Source organism: Sycon ciliatum, chromosome 1 (genome assembly GCF_964019385.1).
Source record: "Sycon ciliatum chromosome 1, ocSycCili1.1, whole genome shotgun sequence".
In the NCBI taxonomy this organism is placed as follows: domain Eukaryota; kingdom Metazoa; phylum Porifera; class Calcarea; order Leucosolenida; family Sycettidae; genus Sycon; species Sycon ciliatum.
The window spans coordinates 97,469,672-97,491,953 of record NC_088643.1 but is presented as its reverse complement, the minus strand read 5'-3'; the positions used below and the strand labels follow the sequence as shown (position 1 = coordinate 97,491,953).

Below are 22,282 nucleotides of genomic sequence, written 5' to 3'. Positions count from 1 at the left end.
TACAAAACATACTTTTTCTCAATTAAATGATTTTCAACCTAAGCCTGATTTTCGCAGAAGTCGGGCCCTATAACGCCCCGCCACCATAGTAAACACAAATTGAACTACTTTGAATTATGATTCCTGTGTATTTGGGGAGCGAAAATGTTCAACATGAAAAGTTGTGTGTTATAGCCTACGAGTTGACGACAACTAGTACTGAATGATAAGTGATTCTTGACTGCCTACGAATGCTTTCCTGACTTTGATGTAACTGTCATTCTCACCTCTGAAGTCGCCCTTCCCAGGTCTTTTCAACAATTCCCTGTGCCTTTGCTTCTCCAAGTTACTCTGTAGGATTTCCTTTCCTAATAGTAATACAAGACTATTCTCTGTTTTCATCAGACACTCAAACTGTTCATATCGATAGTAAAACTAATGTTACATGTCATGGAGGGGAAGAGAGAGAAAGGCAAGAAACACGTGGGCATGCGCGCAGCTAACAAGGCCAGAGATTCGTCACGTGGACAGGAGCAGGAAATACTAAATACAAAATGTAAGAAATAATAAGTAATCATTGGCCTATACTACACAATTCCCCTCCTCTCACCATTCACGACCTCGTGAATAACAGGCAAGCAGGGCAAAAACAATTAAATTTATAATATAGACAAAAGAAAAAAATTACGGGTATACAATCACCTAACTACAAAACATAGTCACCAAATCTCACAGGAGCAGTGCGTATCCGGCCTGATCGAAGCACTAATACTGGAGTAGCAACAGGAGGACGTAGAGGTGACATGACAACAGACGGCGACATTGCAGGCGTACTCGGCACAGAGTCATCGGCATCATGTGGCACAACAGGAACAACGTTATTAGCTGACAAACTCACTGGGTCGGGGAGATCATGGACAGACGACGGTAAGGAAACTGGGCACGATGAAGTAACTGGCTTCAAGCGATTGAAGTGAACAGTACGTTAAACTCCATTCAGCAATAACGTGTATAATGTCGGACCATGAACACGCACAATAGTATGTGGACCAGACCAGAAACGATGAAATTTATGGTGCTCGTAGGCACGAATAGCTGGATCATGAAGATATACTTGATGACCTACAACATAAGGCTCACCATGAACGCGACGGTTATAGAACTGTTCTTGAGACGCATGAGCAAGATCAGCATTATGACGGGCTTCAACATGAATATTCCGCAGAGAAGTGTCGAGACTACGGACATAGGTATGCATATCAGTGGAAGGTGGTGAAGGTAAATTGAACACAATATCAGCTGGTAACCGGACATCCGCATCATACAGCAGGCGCGCTGGACTGAATCCAGTGGACTTGTGCACTGCAGCATGATATGACAGCAAGAGGAGAGGGAACGTTGCATCCCACTCCGTGCTGGTTGGAGTAATGTGGGCACGCAGCAGACCTAGAAGAGTGCGGTTGACGCGCTTCACCAGACCATCGCCAGAAGGATGATATGGCGTGGTTCGTGTCTTCCGGATACCAAGGAGATGGCAGATATCCGCAAATAGCCGAGATTCGAATTGGGCCCCTTGATCTGAATGAAGCTGTTCAGGTGCACCGAACCGACTGATCCAACCATTAACGACAGCTGCAGCGACCGAAACAGCAGTGATATCGCGCAAAGGAAAAGCCTCGACCCATCGCGTAAAGTAATCCGCCATGACCAGGAGATACTTAAGGCCCTGGGACGTTTCAGGCAGAGGACCGACAATGTCCAAGGCAACAATTTCGAACAGATAACCGGCAATCATTGGCTGAAGTGGTGCACGGTTTGTTGAATTCTTCGCTCGAAGCTGTGCACAGGTGTGACAGCATCGAACCCATTCGGTGATGTCAGAAGCGATTCCAACCTAGTAGAAACGCATACGAGCTTGAGACAGGGTTTTCTCCACACCAGGATGGTAAGCAGTAGGTAGAGAATGTACAGCGATCATGGCTCTCTCCTGAAATGAGCATGGTACGACCAGACAGGGTGACTCACCAACGTGGTCATGATCCGCAAAAGGAGGCAGTACATACAAGACGGAATCACGCAAAGACAACTGATCAATCTGTGACCAGATAATCTTGACAGTTCGACTAACACCAGAAATGTCATATTCCAGTGGGCGAACGAACTTGCCACTAGCCGCGTCATACCATAACCAGACTGTGGATACCTCCGGATCAGAGCGTAGAGCATCAGCTATAGCAGCAGATGATAGATCACCCAGCGCAACGGTGACAGCACTGGATGTCGCTGGCGCAGCGGCGGAGCCGGGGCAGCATCTTGCGGCGGTGTTGGTGCCAGTGGCGGAGATTCACTGTGCACATGTGCGTCAGGTTCGGCCAGCAAGCGCGACAGACCATCAGCATTCAGATGTTGGCGACCTGGACGGTGGACGACTCGGAATTCATATTCGGATAAACAGTCAAGCCAACGTGCTTTCCGTCCGCGGGGTTCCTTCAGGTTCCGGAGTGCAGTCAACGCAGTATTGTCCATCCTGGCAACAAATGGTCGTGCCGACAAGTAGTGCCTGAAATACTCCGCAAAATAGACCAGCGCAAGGGCCTCACGATTGCTAGCATCGTAGTTCCGCTCAGCTTTCGTCAGCACACGGCTGCCGTACACGATTGGTCGCTCAGTTCCATCCTGGATCTGGTTCACCGCACATAAACGCGGAGCAGACTCGAGTGTTTGCTCAGAGCCAAACAACGAAGTGAACAAATTTGCGTGCAACAACGATACACTTGAGCCCGAGTCAATTAATCCAGACACCGTTGCAGTCCGGAAACATACATCTACATGCAAGACAATTGGCGAAATAGCATGCACTTATACATCAGGCAAATGAAGGGGCTCGTTCTCCTCGACTGGCTGCTGCCCGGCGTCACCAGTCAATCGTCGTTTTTTCGGTTCATATGAGGACAATAGGCGAGGAAGTGGCCAAATTCTCCGCAGCCATAGCACGCGCGGTCGGGCTGCATGGCTCCTCGCATACCTCCGCGTCCGAAACGGCCACGACCACGGCCACTCCGCAGCTGGCCTTGCTGTTGGCTGACAAAACCGTTCGTGACACCGACAGCTCTCTCCAGTGCGGAGACGCGAGAATCAAAATTTTCAAGGATGCCGGCCAGGCGATCACGTTCTGTGCGTTCCTGGTCGCCATTTTGATTCTCCGTGGCAACGCGCGGCCGGATGGGGTTGTACTCCGAGTGCCTGGGTCGACTGGGTGCGGGAGTCGACTGTTGTTGGTGTTGCGGAGCTGTTGCAAACACCGACTGAGCGTATCCCGATCGGGATTGTTCGCGGGCGTGGATGGCACCCACCTCAATCGCCTTTTGGACGGCTGCATCCAACGACGTAGGTCGTGGAGATGCAAGTGCCAGACGCAGGTCTTTCGTTGCCTGGCCGTCGATGAACAACTGGAGCAACATTGAGTCCAGGAGCGGCCCACTCTGCCCGGGATAAGCCTGGCGTGCCAGATGTCACAGCTCCTGCGCGAACACATACTGGGTTTCAGTGGCCAACTTCACTCTCTGTCGGAGCGTCGCCTCGTGCATAGGGGCCAGTTGCGGAGGTTCAGTCTCGCGCGCAGCACTTCGACTGGCTCGCGATAGGTGATGTTGGGCGAGCTGGCGACGATGTTAGTCAACATCTTGTGTGGCACGCCAACCAGACGCGTCGGCAACAGGCGCAAACATTGTTCATGGGTGTAGCCTGACAGGGCACATGCGTTATCAAAGTGGCTCATATAATTTACAAATTCTTGTCCAGGTTGACTGCCAAATGTGTCTGGGAGCAATATCGGTTTCGGCAGTGGACGTGCACGTGGTGCGTCTGTGTCTGGCAAGCGAAAACGATGGGACAACCCTTGTACCGGCGAACTCTCGCGCTCTTCAGCAATGCTCATGTCACAGCCAGCTTCAGCGAAGCTACGCTCTAACTTTTCTTGTCTCTTGGATTTCGCTGAACGGCCCATTGTGAAAAAAAAATTTGTATATTCGAAAAAAATAATCCTTTAATAACCGACGAGGAGACAACAGTCGTAAAAAAGCAATGAAAAATATCAATTGTGCACTCATAACCATGTATATAAACAATTAAAATGAAACAATTCCAGAACGTTTTCGTGTGACTATCATGAGTGGAACATCGTCACATAGTAAGAATCACTAAAACAACCAGTTATATAGCTAGAGTAATATGAAAAGAAGCGTGAGAATGCAGCACAGCTAGCGGTTATGCATAACGCGTGTAGTGTGAATCTTTGCAGTGTATCTGAGAATGGTAGCAGTAGATGAAATGTGGCAGCTGTGAGTGCGTGTGGACAAAGCAAAAGGAAAATGTTGTAGCACTCACACTTTTTAAATAATACGCACTCACCAGTTTTGTCCATCCCAGCGCGTCCACCCCAGCGCGAGGCATTTCAGCGCGACCACTTCAGCGCAAGGCATTTCAGCGCGAGGTAGTGTCAGCGCGAGGCACTTCAGCGCAAGGTAAAGTCAGTGGAAGGCACTTCAGGGCGATGTACTGTCAGCGCGAGGTAACGTCGGCACGAGGTAACGTCAGCGCCAGGTACTTCAGCGCATATCTGTCAGCGCGAACCACTTTCGCGCGTACTATAGTACGCAGTACTGCATCGATGGTGCCATCCCTCAACACCGTTGTTGGTCCTGACGTACCTTCCATGGTAGCACCACAGCGACATCGGAACGTTAGCATTCTCAATCCACTGTGTCCGCATGTAATCTGTCAATTGTTGAAGGTTTAAATCAGAGGCGATCTCCTCCAACCAATCGAAGGTGGCTGTGACCTGGTCTTCTGGCAAGAATGGCAATGCCATCAGTTGACAACAGCAATCCTGTAGGTCACCACCAGCATTGTGAAGTTCCTGCATGACGGCTGCTTGAATCTTTCTCCAGATCACCTGAGTGAAATGGAACCGACAACCTTTCGACTTGGCGGGGGGAAATTTATCTGCGAAACCAGCTATCATTCCTTGTTCGAAATCGGACATGCAGGTTGCGGGGTTGAGAGGAGGTAGTCCTTGGCTGTCTCAAATCGGTTCAGCTCCATATTTGAGAGTTAGCTTGCATAGGAAAATGATGGCCTATCCCCGAAAATACTGTGTCTTTTATAGGGCGACTGGTGTACATGGCAGTGGTAATACCCGTACAAGTTGTCAATAGTCATTCATAGTCACAAATAGTCACAAATTGGTGCCCGTACGTACATTAACATGTACGGCGCTGAAGTGCCTCCCACGGAAAAAATCTGCACTTAAGAAATTGGCGCTGACATGTCCTGCGCTTTAAAGGGGAAGTTAAGGCAAAAATTAAAATTTCACCAGTTGTAGTCTTCGGGGTGCTGAGTCGAATGGTCTTGGTCCGAAAAAGCTGAGACGCTCCCTTCCTACTTGAATCCCAATCGAACTCGCGCACTTCCACCGAAACTGGGTGACTGCGCCCTACTAGATGGGGATTTGTATGCAAAATGTCACTAAAAGCGCATTTTCGTTCTTATAAAAGCACGGATGACCGCGATTGGCCCATACGTTGTAGTCTTTTGGACGCTGAGTCGACTGGTTTTGGTCCGAAAAGGCTGCGATGCAGCGTTCCTCCTTTATTCCCAATCGAACATGGTTGAACAAGTGGTCACGTGCTCCTGGGTGCCCAAATCACCTGGTCACCACGCCAGCAGGCGACAACTTTCACACCAAGGTTCAACTCGAGTGACAGGACTGCACCCAAAAAAGGTCAAACAGGCTAGTTGTACCCTGCAGGCACGGTGACCAGGTGACTGGTGTACGCAGGAGCACGTGACCGCTTGTTCAACCATGTTCGATTGGGAATAAAGGAGGAACGCTACATCGCAGCCTTTTCGGACCAAAACCAGTCGACTCAGCGTCCAAAAGACTACAACTTATGGGCCAATCGCGGTCATCCGTGCTTTTATAAGAACGAAATGGCGCTTTTAGTGACATTTTGCATACAAATCCCCATCTAGTAGGGCGCAGTCACCCAGTTTCGGTGGAAGTGCGCGAGTTCGATTGGGATTATTATTATTATTATTATTATAGACAACACCTCATGGCATGAGAAGAAAATCAGCCAGTACGGGAGATGTGGGTGTTAACCAACCATTCAAGTAGGAAGGGAGCGTCTCAGCTTTCTCGGACCAAGACCATTCGACTCAGCACCCCGAAGACTACAACTGGTGAAATTTTAATTTTTGCCTTAACTTCCCCTTGAAAGGTGAAGTTAAGGCAAAAATTAAAATTTCTGAGACGCTCCTTTCCTACTTGAATCCCAATCGAACTCGCGCACTTCCACCGAAACTGGGTGACTGCGCCCTACTAGATGGGGATTTGTATGCAAAATGTCACTAAAAGACTTCCGCTCATCTATACAAAAACATAATGCCCTATTAAAAATTTAATAATAATAATAAAAGCGCCATTTCGTTCTTATAAAAGCCCTGATGACCGCGATTGGCCCATATGTTGTAGTCTTTTGGACGCTGCGTCGACTGGTTTTGGTCCGAAAAGGCTGCGATGCAGCGTTCCTCCTTTATTCCCAATCGAACATGGTTGAACAAGTGGTCACGTGCTCCTGCGTACACCAGTCAGCTGGTCACCGTGCCTGCAGGGTACAACTTACTAGCCTGTTTGACCTTTTTTGGATGCAGTCCTGTCACTCCAGTTGAACTCGAGTTGAACCTTGGTGTGAAAGTTGTCGCCTGCTGGCGTGGTGACCAGGTGATTTTGGCACCCAGGAGCACGTGACCACTTGTTCAACCATGTTCGATTGGGAATAAAGGAGGAACGCGACATTGCAGCCTTTTCGGATCAAAACCAGTCGACTCAGCGTCCAAAAGACTACAACATATGGGCCAATCGCGGTCATCCGTGCTTGTATAAGAACGAAACGGCGCTTTTAGTGACATTTTGCATACAAATCCCCATCTAGTAGGGCGCAGTCACCCAGTTTCGGTGGAAGTGCGCGAGTTCGATTGGGATTCAAGTAGGAAGGGAGCGTCTCAGCTTTCTCGGACCAAGACCATTCGACTCAGCACCCCGAAGACTACAACTGGTGAAATTTTAGTTTTTGCCTTAACTTCCCCTTTAAAATGTCGCGCTGTCAAGACATGGCCCTGAAATGGCACCAAGCTGAAATGCCTCGTGCTAAGGCGGTCGCGCTGAAGTGCACTGTGCTAACATGGGCGCGCTGTCGCGGGAGGTTACCGTTGGTACACCTTATGTTCACTTTCCACCCGCATCTGAGCATTGGATGAGAGTCGCTGTGCCCTCAAGAATTGCGACTGTCCGACGGCCAACTTGACATGAGTAGGGACTGAAGATGCGTAGTCAACTAACAAACCACTGCTGTACGGCCTCTGAAATAGTCTATATGAGCCAGCACACGCGAAAATCACCCTTAGTGACATATTTTCAGAAACTGAGATGACAGCGGATAAAGGCAGATGGATTTATGCAGAATTCAATGCAAAAAACGTTTGAAAAATCTTGAGTAAAACTTGAGTTACGGGTCTTAGAAGATAGAGTATTTCCCCTGATATATCACACATCACATGAAAACAGAGAAACAGAGAATGTTTGGAGTGCGTTTTCTCAGTTTGAAGTGCGTGTCACTAAAGTCGATTTTCGCATGCGCTGGCTCATATGACAATTCGCCTGACTGTTGAAAAGCGATGGTGACATCTATTATAGTCTACGCAGCCCCTGTCGCAGCTCAGATCATAGGCGAACTTGATTCGAGGGTGGACATTGTTAAATCGGTCGATCAGCTCCATAAGTAGCTGTTTTCCATGGATCCTGAGGATAATGATATCATCAATATACCTTCTATACAGAATAGGCGCAAGGGGTGAGTCCTGGAGAATACGTGTTTCTATGGTGTGCATAAGCAAAATTGCAAATGGTGGTGCAAGATTATTGCCCATAGCTACCCCGTCAAGCTGGTGGGAAATTTGCACATCACATCATTGTGAACCTGATTAAGGCAATTTGCCGAAATGTGGTAATATTGTGAAATGAGTTGAACTATTGCAGTGTTAATGGAAGAGAGCGTGTGAGCTCTACTACTTAACTGTTTATGAAACTGCATGAAGCCTCCCCACTTTTACTTACTAAGTAAAGTAAAATAATACAATTATCAATGGTGGGTATCTGTCATAGTTGTGGCCTGCATAGATTAGACTAAAAAATCTGAGGAAGACACACTTCATCCCAGCCCGTCCATCGGCCTGTGCCTGCGTAACCTGGCATGTACATTTGACTGCATACTGACGAACATAGACCTCGTCGCGTCAGCATCCATTATAGACTGTGAGTTCTCAGACCATCGCCTGGTCCTCAGTACTGTCCCATTGCCCACAGCGGGCACACGGAACTCCGACACCGATGGTCAGCAACCAAGCAGACAACGAAGAGACTACCGAGGCTTCGACGCAGACCGCTTCTGCGGTATGTTGTTGTCTTTCAATCTTCGTCACTTTGCAACCACACTGACACTGACCTGATGTTAGACGAATGGGCCGAGAAATTTAATGCTGCACTTGATATTGCAGCGCCTTATGTGCCCAGGAAGCGACCGAAGCGGAATCGGAAGACTTGCCCTTTCATGACCAAGGCTCTTCTTGACTTGATCAGGGAACGCAAATCAGCCTTCAAGAAGTTAAAAGCAGCCAACTTTCGTGACATGGTCATAATGGCGCAGTTCCAGAGATTACGTAGTCAGTCCAACAACTTGTACCGTCATCTTCAGAATCGTTACTTCGCGGATCAGTGCAGGACGTAAGAACGGGAACCTCGACAGTTCTGGAAAATATTGAACACGATCACCAAGCGTACGCCACAGAGGCAAACAGTTACTATCCCAGCTGAGAGACTAAACGATTACTTCCACGCTATTGTCACCGATAATCATGCCACCTATGATCTGCCAATGGGTCCGGCTAACTCTACGGACCTCAGGATGTTCGAGGCGGTAACTGTCTCAGAAGTGAAAAGGCTAATCAGTGCCCTCCAGAGCCGCAAAGCTCCTGGCCCGGACGGAATTATGCCTTTTTTGCTAAAGGTATTGAAAGACGTAGTCGCCCTTTCACTTACTATTTTGTACAACACTTCCCTCTCTTCTGGACACTTTCCATCCCGGTTCAAAATTGCCCACATCACCCCGATATTGAAGTCAAAACAAGGCCCCCGTAATTGCCCTTCCAATCACCGCCCGGTGTCTCTAACATCTATTCTCGCCAAACTCCTTGAGCAGCTCGTGTTCTCTCATCTCCAGGTGTTTTTCCAAGAACGTTGCCCGTTCCATGAAGATCAATTTGGTTTTCGGAAGCACCGGTCGACCGAGCAACTCCTCACGAAGGTAACAAATGATTGGCTGCTAGCCCGCGAAGCGGGTCTGCATACAGCTGTTGTTTGCGTTGACCTGAAGAAGGCGTTTGATACCGTGCAACACCAGCAACTTCTCATCGCAATCGCGGCCGTGGGTATTTCTGGCATAGCCCTGGCTTGGTTGCAGTCATACCTCCGTGGACGGCAGCAGCGCGTGGTTACCTACATCGGAACGTCTCCTCTGGTACCAGTTACTAGTGGCGTACCTCAAGGCACCATTCTGGGCCCTGTGCTCTTCAATTTATATGTGCGGAAGCTGCCGCTCACAGCTGATGTTCTTTCCTGCAAGCTGCCGATGTTCGCGGATGACATGACGCTGTGTGCCAGTAGAAGGTCGCCAAATGAAGCTGTCAGTGCCGTCAACAAGGTACTTTCAGTGCTTGCTCTAGATCTTGCGGACCTAGGGTTGTCAGTCAACTCTGCCAAAACTGTCGCCATGTTCATTTTCAAACTCCCCCTGCACCTGTCTGTTCCTGTGATACTCAACGATCAGGTATTGACCCGCGTTACCAGCACCCGAATCCTGGGGGTCATCATTGATGACCGCCTAACGTGGTCGCCTCACATTGACTTTGTAATTCGCAAGACATGTGCTAAGGTTGGCGCTCTTCGTCGGTCCTTTCGGCAATTGAGCAGGAAGGCCAGGAGGCAATTTATTGTATCAGTAATTCTACCTGATCTTTTGTACTGTTGTTCGTGTTTTGTAACGAAGCTGTCCGCTAAGGACCGCCAAAGGCTCTCTACTGTGTTCCGCCGTGCTGTGCGAGCTGCCTGTGGTGCTAAGTCACAGGACGACATCACGCCATTATTGACCACATTGGCGATTTATCCATTTGAACACTATATGATTCTCAACTTTGCCAAGTTTATTCATAGAAATCATGTCATCATCTCACTGCTTACCCTAACGGAATTATTTCCACCGATCACAACGAGCCTTAGAACTAGAAGCCACTCTAATGCTTCAATTGCCATATCTAAGCACCGGACAACTGATGGAGTAAATTCTTTTTCTAATCGTGCCGCAATTTTCTTTAATACACTACCTGCCGAGTGGCGCAGACACCACCGTACCTCTACATTTGCAAACCAACTCAGGGATCTTTTTAAAGACCCAGTGGCGTTTAAGAAGTATTTTGACCTTCTTTTTGGAATCTGTTGAGTTTCTCGATGATCTTGATAGTTCTTGTACTAAGATTGAAGTTGACTTGGTGTTTGATTACTGTACTGCTTGATGTCTGAATTCCAATTTTTTTCTATTTTTTCTTTTCTTTTCCTTTCCTTATCCCGTTATCGGCCCTCTTAAGAGTTGTGTGTATCACTGTTGAGGCATCCGATGGTAAATAAAATAAATACTACTACTAAATACTACTTCAACAGGAAACAGAACAGATTTTTCTTATTGAAAATGGAAAAATTTCATGTATCGACGCCCCTCTAAAAAGCAATTCATGCGACGCCGAACATATCAGTGACCCCCCCCCCACAATTCTTTTTGGACAGTCAACATAATCACTACCCAAGGGACAAATTCCCAACTTTCCATGTGTTTTTAATTTTTGGAGTTTGGTGGTCTGAGCCTCCTTAATTTGCGACCTTGAAATGGCTACAAGAATGGCGAACGGACCTCATCTTATGTTGAGTATGAATTAGACCTAATATCCTCCAGACACAATTCACAACGGGACAGGAAGGTGGAAGGACATTTATTAGGGTAGACGAAGAGACGGAGACAAAGACGAACTACTACGACTACATTATGATTATTGACGAGAGCGAGATTATTGAAGAGAGAGAGAGAGAGAGAGAGAGAGAGAGAGCTCGACTGAGAAACAACGCAAAGTAAAGGGCCTGGTTAGCTATGGCAAACATGGGCGCGCAAGTGCCTACCCAGGCCAACGGAACGAAAGGTGAGTATGACGTAGTACGGGTGCATGCAGGCCGGTAAAAAAAAAAAAAAAGTAAATTATCGTATCCGTTCCCGAAGGGAACTCACGACGGCCGCTAACACCCGATAAACCCTAGCGGCAGATGCAGCTTAGGAAAGGTTGTAGGTAAGATTGTACGGGAGGAGGTACCTAACATACCTCCCCTGAGCAAAAAAAGAACCACGACCTCCCGGGAAATATTAAGACGATGAGAAAACACACATACACACACACAACGCACGGATCTCACAAAAGTGCTATACTGTACTACATGTTACATGCACTACAGTTTGTTCTGCTTCGCATGGCTAAACAGCTTAGTTATCCACTTTTTGCAACCAGAATGATAGAGCGTGGCTCACCAACGGACCCCTAATATTGATGGCCGGAAACATTCGCACACACACACACACACTACAAAAAAATCACGAAATAAATAAAGAGTATAATAGCCCCCCCCCCCTCTCTCTCTCTCTCTCTCCTCAACCATTCTACCTAACCTTCTCTTGTCTTTATCGCTAAATCACCCCCTTCTTTTAGGCTATGGTGCGCAAGCTCACGTTAACGCCGAGACCATAGGTCGGTGTGGTGGGCTTGCCTCACCAGCACAGGCTTGCTTTGCAGCCCCTACTCTCCCTGCTGTTTTGTTATTGTATACTCTGTTGTCTTCTCCCCTTCTGACGAGTAGGTTGTGTACTTATTAAAAAAAAATGTAGACATGGCCAGACGAGTTAATTTTGAATAATAAAAATCCTTTAAAATTCCATTTTCTTTTCGACTCTCTCGTACACACCACAACAACAACAACAATAGAACTGCAGGGTCGCAGCAACAGCAGGGTCGCAGCAACAGCAGGGTCGCAGCAACAAGGAAAGGACTGCAGATGTTCAAAGAAAAGGTCAACACCCACCTGCGCCTTACCCGCTGGGAGTGGGCAACGGACAGGCTATGAATCAAAGAAAAAAGACGAAAAAAAGCTCTAACTCTGTTCCCTCCTCCATTCACTTCGTTGACTCTCTGATAACTTCTTATTGTGCATACTTTCCCCCGTAATTCCCAGTTATCTACCCCCCCCCTGCGTATTTTCTGTAATCTTTTGTTTTTGTGGAGCGCTTGGGTTGCAATGAAGCCGAGACCCTATGGTCGGTCAAGCTGCACCTGCCTCTCCCCACTCCTTCCATTCCATATGTCCCATCGCTGCCTTGCTGCTTTGTGCCGTCAAATGGTGTGTTTTTTTGTAAAAAAGAAAAGAAGAAAAAGAACAGCTGCTCCAAGAACAAAAAGAACGCCCCTGTACAGCAGCAGTGCAAGAACAAAAAGAACAAAAAGAACAAAAAGAACACTGTCTTCAGACCAGCATGCACCTTCATGCACCTTCATGTGCATGCTGCAACTCCGCACTGTGCAGCCAGTGCGTACTGCACTCCCAGCACAGTCCGTGAACTCTGGACTGTGCACCCGCGTTTCGAAAAGAACAACATTTCTTGTTTACTTCGTTGGTATTATCCAACAAGAAATGAGGCATACTTAGTTGTTGTCTGGCCATGTCTGCATCTATTATACTGTTAATTGCACTCATAAAATTGCTTTCTCCGCACCGACTCTTGAAATAAATAAACTGAAAATAAATTTGACGAAGTAGGACGCACGAAAGAGAGAGAGAGAGAGAGAGAGAGAGAGAGAGAGAGAGAGAGAGAGAGAGAGAGAGAGGGAGGGGGGGGGGGGGGAGAGGAGAGAGAGTGAGAAGGGGGGGGGGGAGGGGAGGGAGAGAGAGAGATATCGAGCCAGAGATCGATCAGTATGTGAGAGTAGCTGACCGAGTTACTGCTCCGCTGCTACGAGGTTGAAAACTAGACGAGACTGACGACGAGACGAATGCCGGGCGGTAGAGCAAGAGGGTCATGGGTTCCGAGCAATGGTTGGGCGCCAATGTTGAGTATGGATTAGACCCAAAATTCTCCAGACACAATTCACAACGGGACAGGTAGGTGGAACGACATTTATTAGGGTAGACGAACAGATGGAGACAAAGACGAACTGCGACTACATTATGATTATTGACGAGAGCGAGATTATTGAAGAGAGAGATCTCGACTGAGAAACAACGCAATATAAAGGGCCTGGTTAGCTATGGCAAACATGCGCGCGCAAGTAGCTACCCAGGCCAACGGAATGAAAGGTGAGTATGACCTAGTGCGGGTGCATGCAGGCCGGCCAGCTTAGGAAAGGTTGTACGTAAGATTGTACGGGAGGAGGTACCTAACATTTAGCTTCAATTTATGAAAATTTAGGATGAGTCTTGGTTTGAAATTTTGACAAAGTCTGTCTACCGGCACCGACGATCACCGGCGCGAAGGGGTCACAAACCACTTTTGGTCAAAATTGTACGGGATCGGCGCCAGGGCAAATCGCAAGAGTTGGAGAGTGTCCAACTTTGCCGGCGGTCCCTAGCAATATTTTACCGTATGATTTTGTTATGACTGCACTGGTTCACATTATCGCAATGCGCCGGGATAAGTTGCCAGAGGCCCACTCCCGGTGACTCCCGGCGCGTACCGGCGATATGTGAACCAACACTTTGAGCTTTGTAATCTAACCAGGGCTTGCTGGAGAGCCCGGTCAACCGGGTAACGCGCCCGGCTGGGGACCTGCACGACCTGGCTGAACAGATAACACCGGGTCCAGTCTGACCCGGCTGAAAAATGTCTCAAACTGACAATGGATTCCTAAAATACCGGTATTTTACGACTCGCGGACCCCATCTGTTGCAAATCTAGCGCAACCGTACACACTACACTCTACAGACTACAGTATACAAGCGACAGAAACTCGGCTAGGGTCAACTTACTGGGGTCAACTGGCTCGAGCGCGATCTGGCCAGCGGCGAGCAGGAAGTCAGGACATTCAAAGTCGATGGGGCAGGCAGTCAAAAGCGTAACTTTGGCTATAGCTTTTGACGCAGTTGCAAGTTTTCAGCCGACTGGTGATTTGGACGATGGAGCCCGCAGCGAAGAGTAAAAAACTCACGCTTTGAGAAGTTTCCAAGACTCTTGGAAGAAAGGTCGACCCTTGCTGGACTACGACCATGCCAGTCTATCCATGTCATGCGCTTTGTGCAAGACGCATTTCCAAAGGAAGACGAGTGGCGGTGGATTTGGTTGCGATGCGTGGTTGAAAGGTAAGAACTCACTGCTTCAACTACGACAAGGCTATGGCTGCATGGCATTCTGAGGTGACTGGGCGCACTACGACTGCAACGTTAACCCGTCTGAACGGAAGGACCTGGCCCGCACACCCAGAGCAGCAGCGGCAGCAGCAACACCAGCAGCAGCAACAGCGCCACCAGCAACAGCAGCGCCAGCAGCAGCTGCCAGTAGCGCCAGCAGCAGCAGTTGCAACTCCACCAGTTCTCCAGTCTGCTGAAGCCTTTCAGCACATGGTGCAGCAGATGCCAGTCCGAGGCAGTCGGCTTGGCCATGCAGGTGATGCAGTGGCAGCAAGCAGCCACTCCACAAGGTGCTGCAGGCACCCTCCAGTGCTCTATTATGTTACTGCTTTGCATTCTTCACATAATGTCGTTTACCTTCTACGTTTGCGGACTTTGATAATTCGCCTTGTTCTCTAAAATTTCCGATTTCCGGTAATAAATTCGCCTTTCTGTTTTCCTGCGTTCTGAGCAGGCTTTTTGGTTGTTTTTCTGCAGGATGATCTGACCCGGCTTGACCCGGCTGGCCTGCATGCGCCAGGTACACTCTGACTGGGCTGAGTTGAATGTCAAGAGCAGGCCCTGCTAACGATTCTTCACCAAGGAGTAAATGCGATGCTTTTGCTCGAAAGCCCAGGTCTTCAAACAACGTTGATCCGCAATTTGTAATGATCTGAAAATATTTTAGTGTGTTGCAAATTATTTATGATAACGGCCGCCGTGGGTCGAGTTTTGTATTGCTGGTGGTGAGAGTGTCAAAATTGAGATGCGACTTGCTACAATGGCTTCTTCTTGTCCTGAGCTTTCTAAAAAACAATGGATCAAAAATATCCATCACATACGGAACTTTGAGCCGGTGATCTCATCACATTGCAAATGCCGACAATTCAGTGTAACAGATGTGGAAAGTGTGAATGGCTGCACGGCATATTCCAAGATGGGTGACTTACAGAGTTATTGTTGTATTCGGTATTCCACCAGGCACCATTGTTAATCTGCGATACTGGCAATTTACAGTGTACCAAGGTGCACCAGCACACGTACATGATGCTGGACAACTCATCACTGTAGTACCGGTGAGTACATAGTAGCAGATTACCAATGACAGTACAGTGTGGATTGACATCTGTTAGAAACAGGACACGAAGATGTTGGCCGTAGCCATCATCACATTCGCACTCATGTTATTGAGTTCTTGGCACTTCTTCTTTCAGATAAATACCAACAAACGAACAACAAACATGTTTAGCACCGCTGGATTAGTCACATAGTCTTTACCCATATCTGGAAACCAATGGGGCCAATAATGCTGACTGCGAGGGTATTAGTCCTGAGTTAATTCAGCGTAATGCATCACACAAGGAGCGAGGTCACATTCCTTTCCACTAATCTACCAGCACTAAAACATCCATGCCCTTGCCCTCTCTTTGACTGAAATCGCCAAAGACCACAACACGCTGACAACAGCACCAAGGGACGAGAAATGCGAGTCATAAACTGATCCATGGCAACAAATCCACAATGACGGCAACAGTCGCTCAAGATATCATGCTCTCTAAAGCCATATATGTACGGAAAATGTACGCCGACTGAATTTGATCTCGACTCACCTCAAATTCCATAATTCTCCGGGCTACGACTTTATTCTCCTTTTGACGATTTTTTCAATCTTGGGCTTCCTTGAAAGCTCGTCGCAAGAGGAGCCTACACTTGCCATTACGAATGTTAAAACTCTGGCGCTATATCCAAGTGTCTTAGTTGCCACGCCAATAATCCAACAACGTACAGCCAACTGACGATCTCCAACAGTCCACCGCCTCCCTCCAAGGGTCCCTCAACAGTCTTGAGGAGTGGGGCCGCAAGTGGCGTATCTGTTTTGAGCCAGCCAAGACACAGCGCTTGACTCTACTTCGCAAGCACGTTCCAGCCTGCACTCCACCAGTCACCTTTGGAGGTGAAGCACTCCAGGAGACAGATACCCTGAAGCTGCTGGGAGTCATGCTCGACCCTACTCTCTCCTACAGAGCGCACACTCGCAGTGTTGCACTGCGCGCCTCCCAAAGGCTAGGTTTCCTACGAAAGGCAGCACCCATCCTGGACGACCATGGTCGAGTGACGGTCTACAAGGGATTCGTGCGACCCCTACTTGAATATGCCCCACTGGCCTGGTCGAGCGCAGTCGCAACTAACATGGCCCAGCTGGACAAGGTTCAGCAACGTGCCCTGCATTTCCTGGGACCTGGAACCATCCTCCAAAGTCTTCAGCTTCGTCGGATGGTGGCAGCCCTGTCATACTTGTTAAAGCTGCACTACATTCCAGGGCCTCCTCAGGTAAAGGCCATGCTGTCACCAACCAAGCCCCCTGCCGTAGCTAGCATGTGCACACGGCAAAAACGTCAGACGCACCATGCCTTTCAGCTGAAGTGGACACCCCCTCGCACAGCCCCTGACTACCTCCTGCGGTCCTTCCTCTTCTTCGCCATCACACCCTGGAACAACCTGCCTGCGGACCTCCTGCTTCACGAGCCTCATTCAAGACGCCTCCAAACCTTCAAGGTCAACGTATGTAAGGATCTAATCCGAAAGAGATGGCGGTGGTCCACACAGTACCTGTGACGATGATATTGAGACCCATTTAGTATTTACCTCTCTACTAGTACTTGCTTGTTATGATTATTGTTCTCTTTCTTCATTTTCCCTTCTGGTTTAGTCATTACACGTATTTATATTATTTGGTGCAATACTAGCGCCCCTTTCCCGCACCAAATTATTATTCTTGCTACCTGACCATGCAACTCCCCCTTTTTTCGTGGCCAGTTTGCAACGCTAACGCCGAGACCCCTGGTCGGTCGAGCTGCTCCCTGTACATCGGCACGTCGTCCCTACATCCCCTGTGTCTTGTCTTGTGTTTGTCTCCACATGTCTCTTTGTAGGGCTGTGTTCCCAATAATTTTTTTTTTTTTAAACAGAAGTCGTCTTGCCATTTCGCTCTTAGCCTTGCTCGTAACAAACTAATTACTTCCAAAAGTTCACAAACTGTCACTAGTCCGTATGCCGTTTCGAACGTGTTTCACCGTCACTACATGCCCAGAATGATTGGGAAATCCCTCATTAAAATCTGTGCACGCGGCTATTGCGCGACATTCGCCGCGATTCGACTTTCAGGCTTCGTAACTCTGGAACCACACATCGGGGCGCTTCCATCGATTGTTTCAATGGGCAGCTGGGAATATTCTGTTCGACCTACATATACGAATTTTAGTTCTTGGAAATATAACAGGCCTGCCTGAGTTATGATCAATTGAAATGTTGCACACAAAGGTGACTATTTATGGTATCATAAGGTGTAGGTTATTAGATCTAAAACTAATACAAGAAACACTGATATTCTAAAGATAGCACTATTGGAGGCGTGATTACATGAGCAGCAAGCAGTGTGCAATGTTTGTGAGTACTCGTAGATCTGCTGTACTCAAGCATTTTGTGTCCTACCCCCAGTGCTTGCAATTGTACGATGATTCCTGCTTCAGTGTGGTGTGCCATGCTAGTAGTTTTCGTCTACTCTCCGTATTTGAAGCCATGTTTATTCGTACTCGTGTTCCAGATTTATGCAAGCAGAAAGAATTCGTTACAGCACTCATGCTTTAACATACCAACACTCACATACATGTACCTTTCTTCACACCTGCACTTCTCCAATCTACACTTGCTTTCACACTGCTCGCTGCTCATGTAATCATGCCGCCAATAGTGCTAGCTGTAGAATAGCAGTGTTTCTTGTATTAGTTTTAGATTTAACAAAGGAGACTGTGACAGTTGGACTACTTTAAGACATATAGCTTCCAAAACTTATTGAAACTCGGATGTTGAGCCAATAATAAATATAGAAAGGAAGAGGACATATGGATACGAGTTAAGAGTAACTCTCCATTACTGTAACCAGATACTATAATTATATTATTGTCAGAAAGTGCAACAACTAGGCACAATTGGAAGGCTGTCGGTTATTTATTTATTTATTACAACATCTCAAGACTCGGCGGAAACACCGGCCAATGTTACGAGAGTGGGTGATTGGCAACCACGGAGATGTGTTGAAGCTAGGTGTCAGGACGTCGAATGTCTCAGTACTTTGTCAGCTTTGTGCCTAGTTGTTGCACTTTCTGACTGTAGAGTATCTGGTTACAGTGATGGAGAGCCCTTGGCGGATTATGCCGGCATAATATTTGGCATAATCTTGGGATTTCGTCAAAAAATTATGCTCCGGCATAATATACGGATTCCAACGTGTAAGGTCGGCATATTCTTTCGGTTTAGACAAAAAATTATGCTTAGGGCATAATACAGCTTTGTCAGAAAGCCTGCAGATGGTTCTTTTTTAAATACCCCAGTTACGACTCCTTGTCATAGCCCTTGGCGGATTATGCAGGCATAATATTTGGCATAATCTTGGGATTTCGTCAACAAATTATGCTCCGGCATAATATACGGATTCCAAAGTGTAAAAAATAAAAAAAATTATCGTATCCGTTCCCGAAGGTAACTCACGACGGCCGCTAACACCCGATAAACCCTAACGTGTAAGGTCGGCATAATCTTTCGGTTTAGACAAAAATTATGCTTAGGGCATGGCCATGTGTGTATGCGTTGTTTCTCAATCCTCTATGTACAGCGTGAATACATAGTGGAACCGAGCATAATTCAGCATAATTCAGCATATTTGTTGGCATAATTGTGGCATAATCAAAAGCATAATTTGACGATTGGCCGAGCATAGTCCGCCAATGGCTAGTGATGGAGAGTTACTCTTAACTCGTATCCATTATGTCCTCTTCCTTAAAACTTATTGACGTTTAGATTTGCTATTTAACTCGGATGGTGAGCCAATTAAATTATTGTGAAAAGACTGTATAAGATCTGGTGACGTTGGTGGACAGTTGGTCATAACTCGTAACATTTTGTCCTTATTCTTTTCACAATTTTTGCTATTATTATTCATTCTCACTTTCTTTTGTTGGTGATACACATATGCAACGCGTATAATTCTCATACACTTGTTTTGTGCACACCTTTATGAAAAGTATCACACTTTGATATTTTAGTGCTGTCACTGTACCTTGATACTCTAACTTGATATTATTTCCTTTGTTCTTATTTTGTTCTTTAGTACAACGGTGATTCCTGAAGAGTGTTGTGCGAAAACATGTTCGAATCATCTTTTTTCCATGACCGAGTTGGTCGCAACTTCTGAATTATCTTCACTTTGCCATTTAAGTAGAACTAGTAGTAGTAGTATTTTACTTGGGTATACCCAACAGGCCTATGGCCTTCTTACAAGGTGCCCAAGGAGAAATTGTGAGCAGCTAGCGCGAAAAGCAGGCAAGGTACGCTGGGATCGTATGATCGCTGGTAGTGCACCAAGAGCGGTCAGCACCAAGAAATGAGAGACTGTAGAGGCCTGGCCGGGACATGAATAGGGGGAGAAAGAGACTACTGAATGTGTGGCCTCTGGTCTGGGAGGTAGTGTGGGTAGCATCATTTCGGGTCGTGAAGATTTGTGAGGTGAGGGGACTGCCAAGGGACCTGATGCACCGAAAAGTACAAATGTACAGCTTCAAATGTCGGCAAGAATCAAACCTGACTAATGTATGGTGTAATCTTCACATCCGCACACGTTACATTTATCTGTGGTTGCTTGAGTAATGCAAGCGGGACTCTAGTAAAGGCCCTGCAGTGAGAGTCGTCACAGACTGGAAAGAAAATCACATCCATGTCGAGCTAAGCAGGAGTGTTTGCGGGAGACCCAAGAACGCGACATAGGAGAACAAGCCACGAAATGTGAGTTTTATATAAGGAAGATTTTTCCTGGGACTCTCTCAGCCAGAGTTTTCGCATCCGCACGGGTTTCAAACCTCTCCAGGATCACCCCGCAGATCAGACCGACCATCAAGTAGTCAATGACCGAAAATCCCATTTGCTGCATCCATGTTTTCCTTGTGCCAGGCTACGAGTTAGCAAATAACTGTATGGTGAACGACACTTCCCCCATCCGATATACATGTACTTGTATGTTTTCATTGCCTATACTTCGAAGTATGTTTCATTCAGTATTATAACGGTCCTTTGAAAGGAAAAGAAAGGACATCACGGCAGTGTCTAGGAAGAGTAGATAACGTAGAAGGTAAGTGAAACGGTCTCCCTCTGCAGTAGACGTGTAAGGGGAATGAATTTCGGAAAACTTGGCCTGTGCTGCTTTTTGGTTTTGTTGATGTCGTTTCTTTTCCGTTCAAGGAATCCTGATCCTGGCGTACTTTGTGTGTGCAGACGCCAACAACATCAAGCTAGCCTGAGTAACACGGTCCCACCACCACTACCCGCATTTATTAGGAAGCAAAGTGGACGTAACTCTGCTAACTTAGAAACATTGTTGAGTCACACTTGCCTTACAGCGTCACTTACCTTAAACTCAAGCACCATAGTGCTCGTCTTCACTGGTTGCAACACTGTTGAAAACCAGTACTGGGAAATGTTCTCAATTTTAATGGTAAATTCAAATCCGGCCAACACAACCCTATCGGAGACAACAGAAGGATAGGAACCATCGAGTTACCTTGAATCAATCAACATTCCCCAAACAAAACTAACCAAAATATTTCCACATACCAGCTGTTGGTGTATATTCCAGGATCAATCGGGTGTAGCACACGGATCACGATAAGGTTCGTTTGCCTTGCGAAAAGGAGCGCTGCTTCCGGGAGCAAGGCCCTCAATAAAACAAATGAATTACTATTTGCTCGCTTTCTGCTTAGACTCTCTGCAAGTATATGCAAAACACACGCACGAGGAGTGCCGTGATATCAGTCTATGGTACTCCGTAGCAGCTGGATTGGCTGCTGCACGTAGATATCCTTTGCTGACTTACTAACACAAGCCTAGGAAATGAGCTACACGTACATGTACATGTACATGCACCCGTAACTAGATGGCTAATGTATACCAGGGCTATGAGTGGCACGCAGTGGCCACATGCCAGTGCTACTGTGCATGTATGTTGGACATGTCATGAGCTCAAACACACAAGCTTATCGATAACGTGACATGTCACAGGAATATTTCCTAACTATACATGGAAAGGAAAAGACGCGATATGACGCCAATCAGAGAACATGGCAGGCTGCTACACCGACAGTAGTCGAAAATAGCTCTTAGTCGGCTGAACTCAGCCTCACATGACTTTTACATGGCGCCTGCGGCAAACCCGCTTATCAACTGCTTGTCATCAAGATGTCATTAGATAAACAGCATGGCATTGTGGAACGTGCCAAACACATCCTTGCTAGTCGCTACATGTGCGTACATGTGCGTACATGTGCGCACATGTCCCTACTGTGTTTTTCTGTTGCGCCATATGGCCCATTTCCTTTCTGCTTCAACCGTGAATTTGCTCTACAAGTGTTACGTACGACCACTGTTAGAATACGCAGTCCCTGTCTGGTCATTCGCCGTATCCCATTCAGATTCGCTTACGTTAGACCGACTGCAAGCCGTTGCTGCTCGTTCATATCTGCTTTGTAAGACCCGGCACCCTCCTGAGTGGGAAACCCCGAAGCAGATTCTTAATCGTACTTGTGACTGGTCATCCCTGAAGTGGCGTCGGCAGATTCTGTCCTTGCTGTATTTTCATCATGTCTTTTACCAGTTTCCGTCTTTGCTAATTCG

At 47.2% G+C, this 22,282-nt stretch overlaps 1 protein-coding gene across 1 annotated transcript in view; it reads right to left on the bottom strand.

Annotated features, from left to right (window-relative positions):
- LOC135807198 (leucine-rich repeat neuronal protein 1-like) overlaps positions 1-21,378 on the bottom strand; it is a 466,844-nt gene extending 445,466 nt beyond the window's left edge. The window contains exons 1-3 of the mRNA XM_065321212.1: positions 21,227-21,378; positions 21,023-21,134; positions 15,514-15,689 (exon numbers count right to left, since the gene is read on the bottom strand). Of these exons, the coding sequence (XP_065177284.1) occupies positions 15,514-15,689; positions 21,023-21,040 (194 nt within the window). The 5' untranslated portion in view covers positions 21,041-21,134; positions 21,227-21,378. The remainder of the gene's footprint in view (positions 1-15,513; positions 15,690-21,022; positions 21,135-21,226) is intronic.
- Positions 21,379-22,282: the final 904 nt, after the last annotated feature.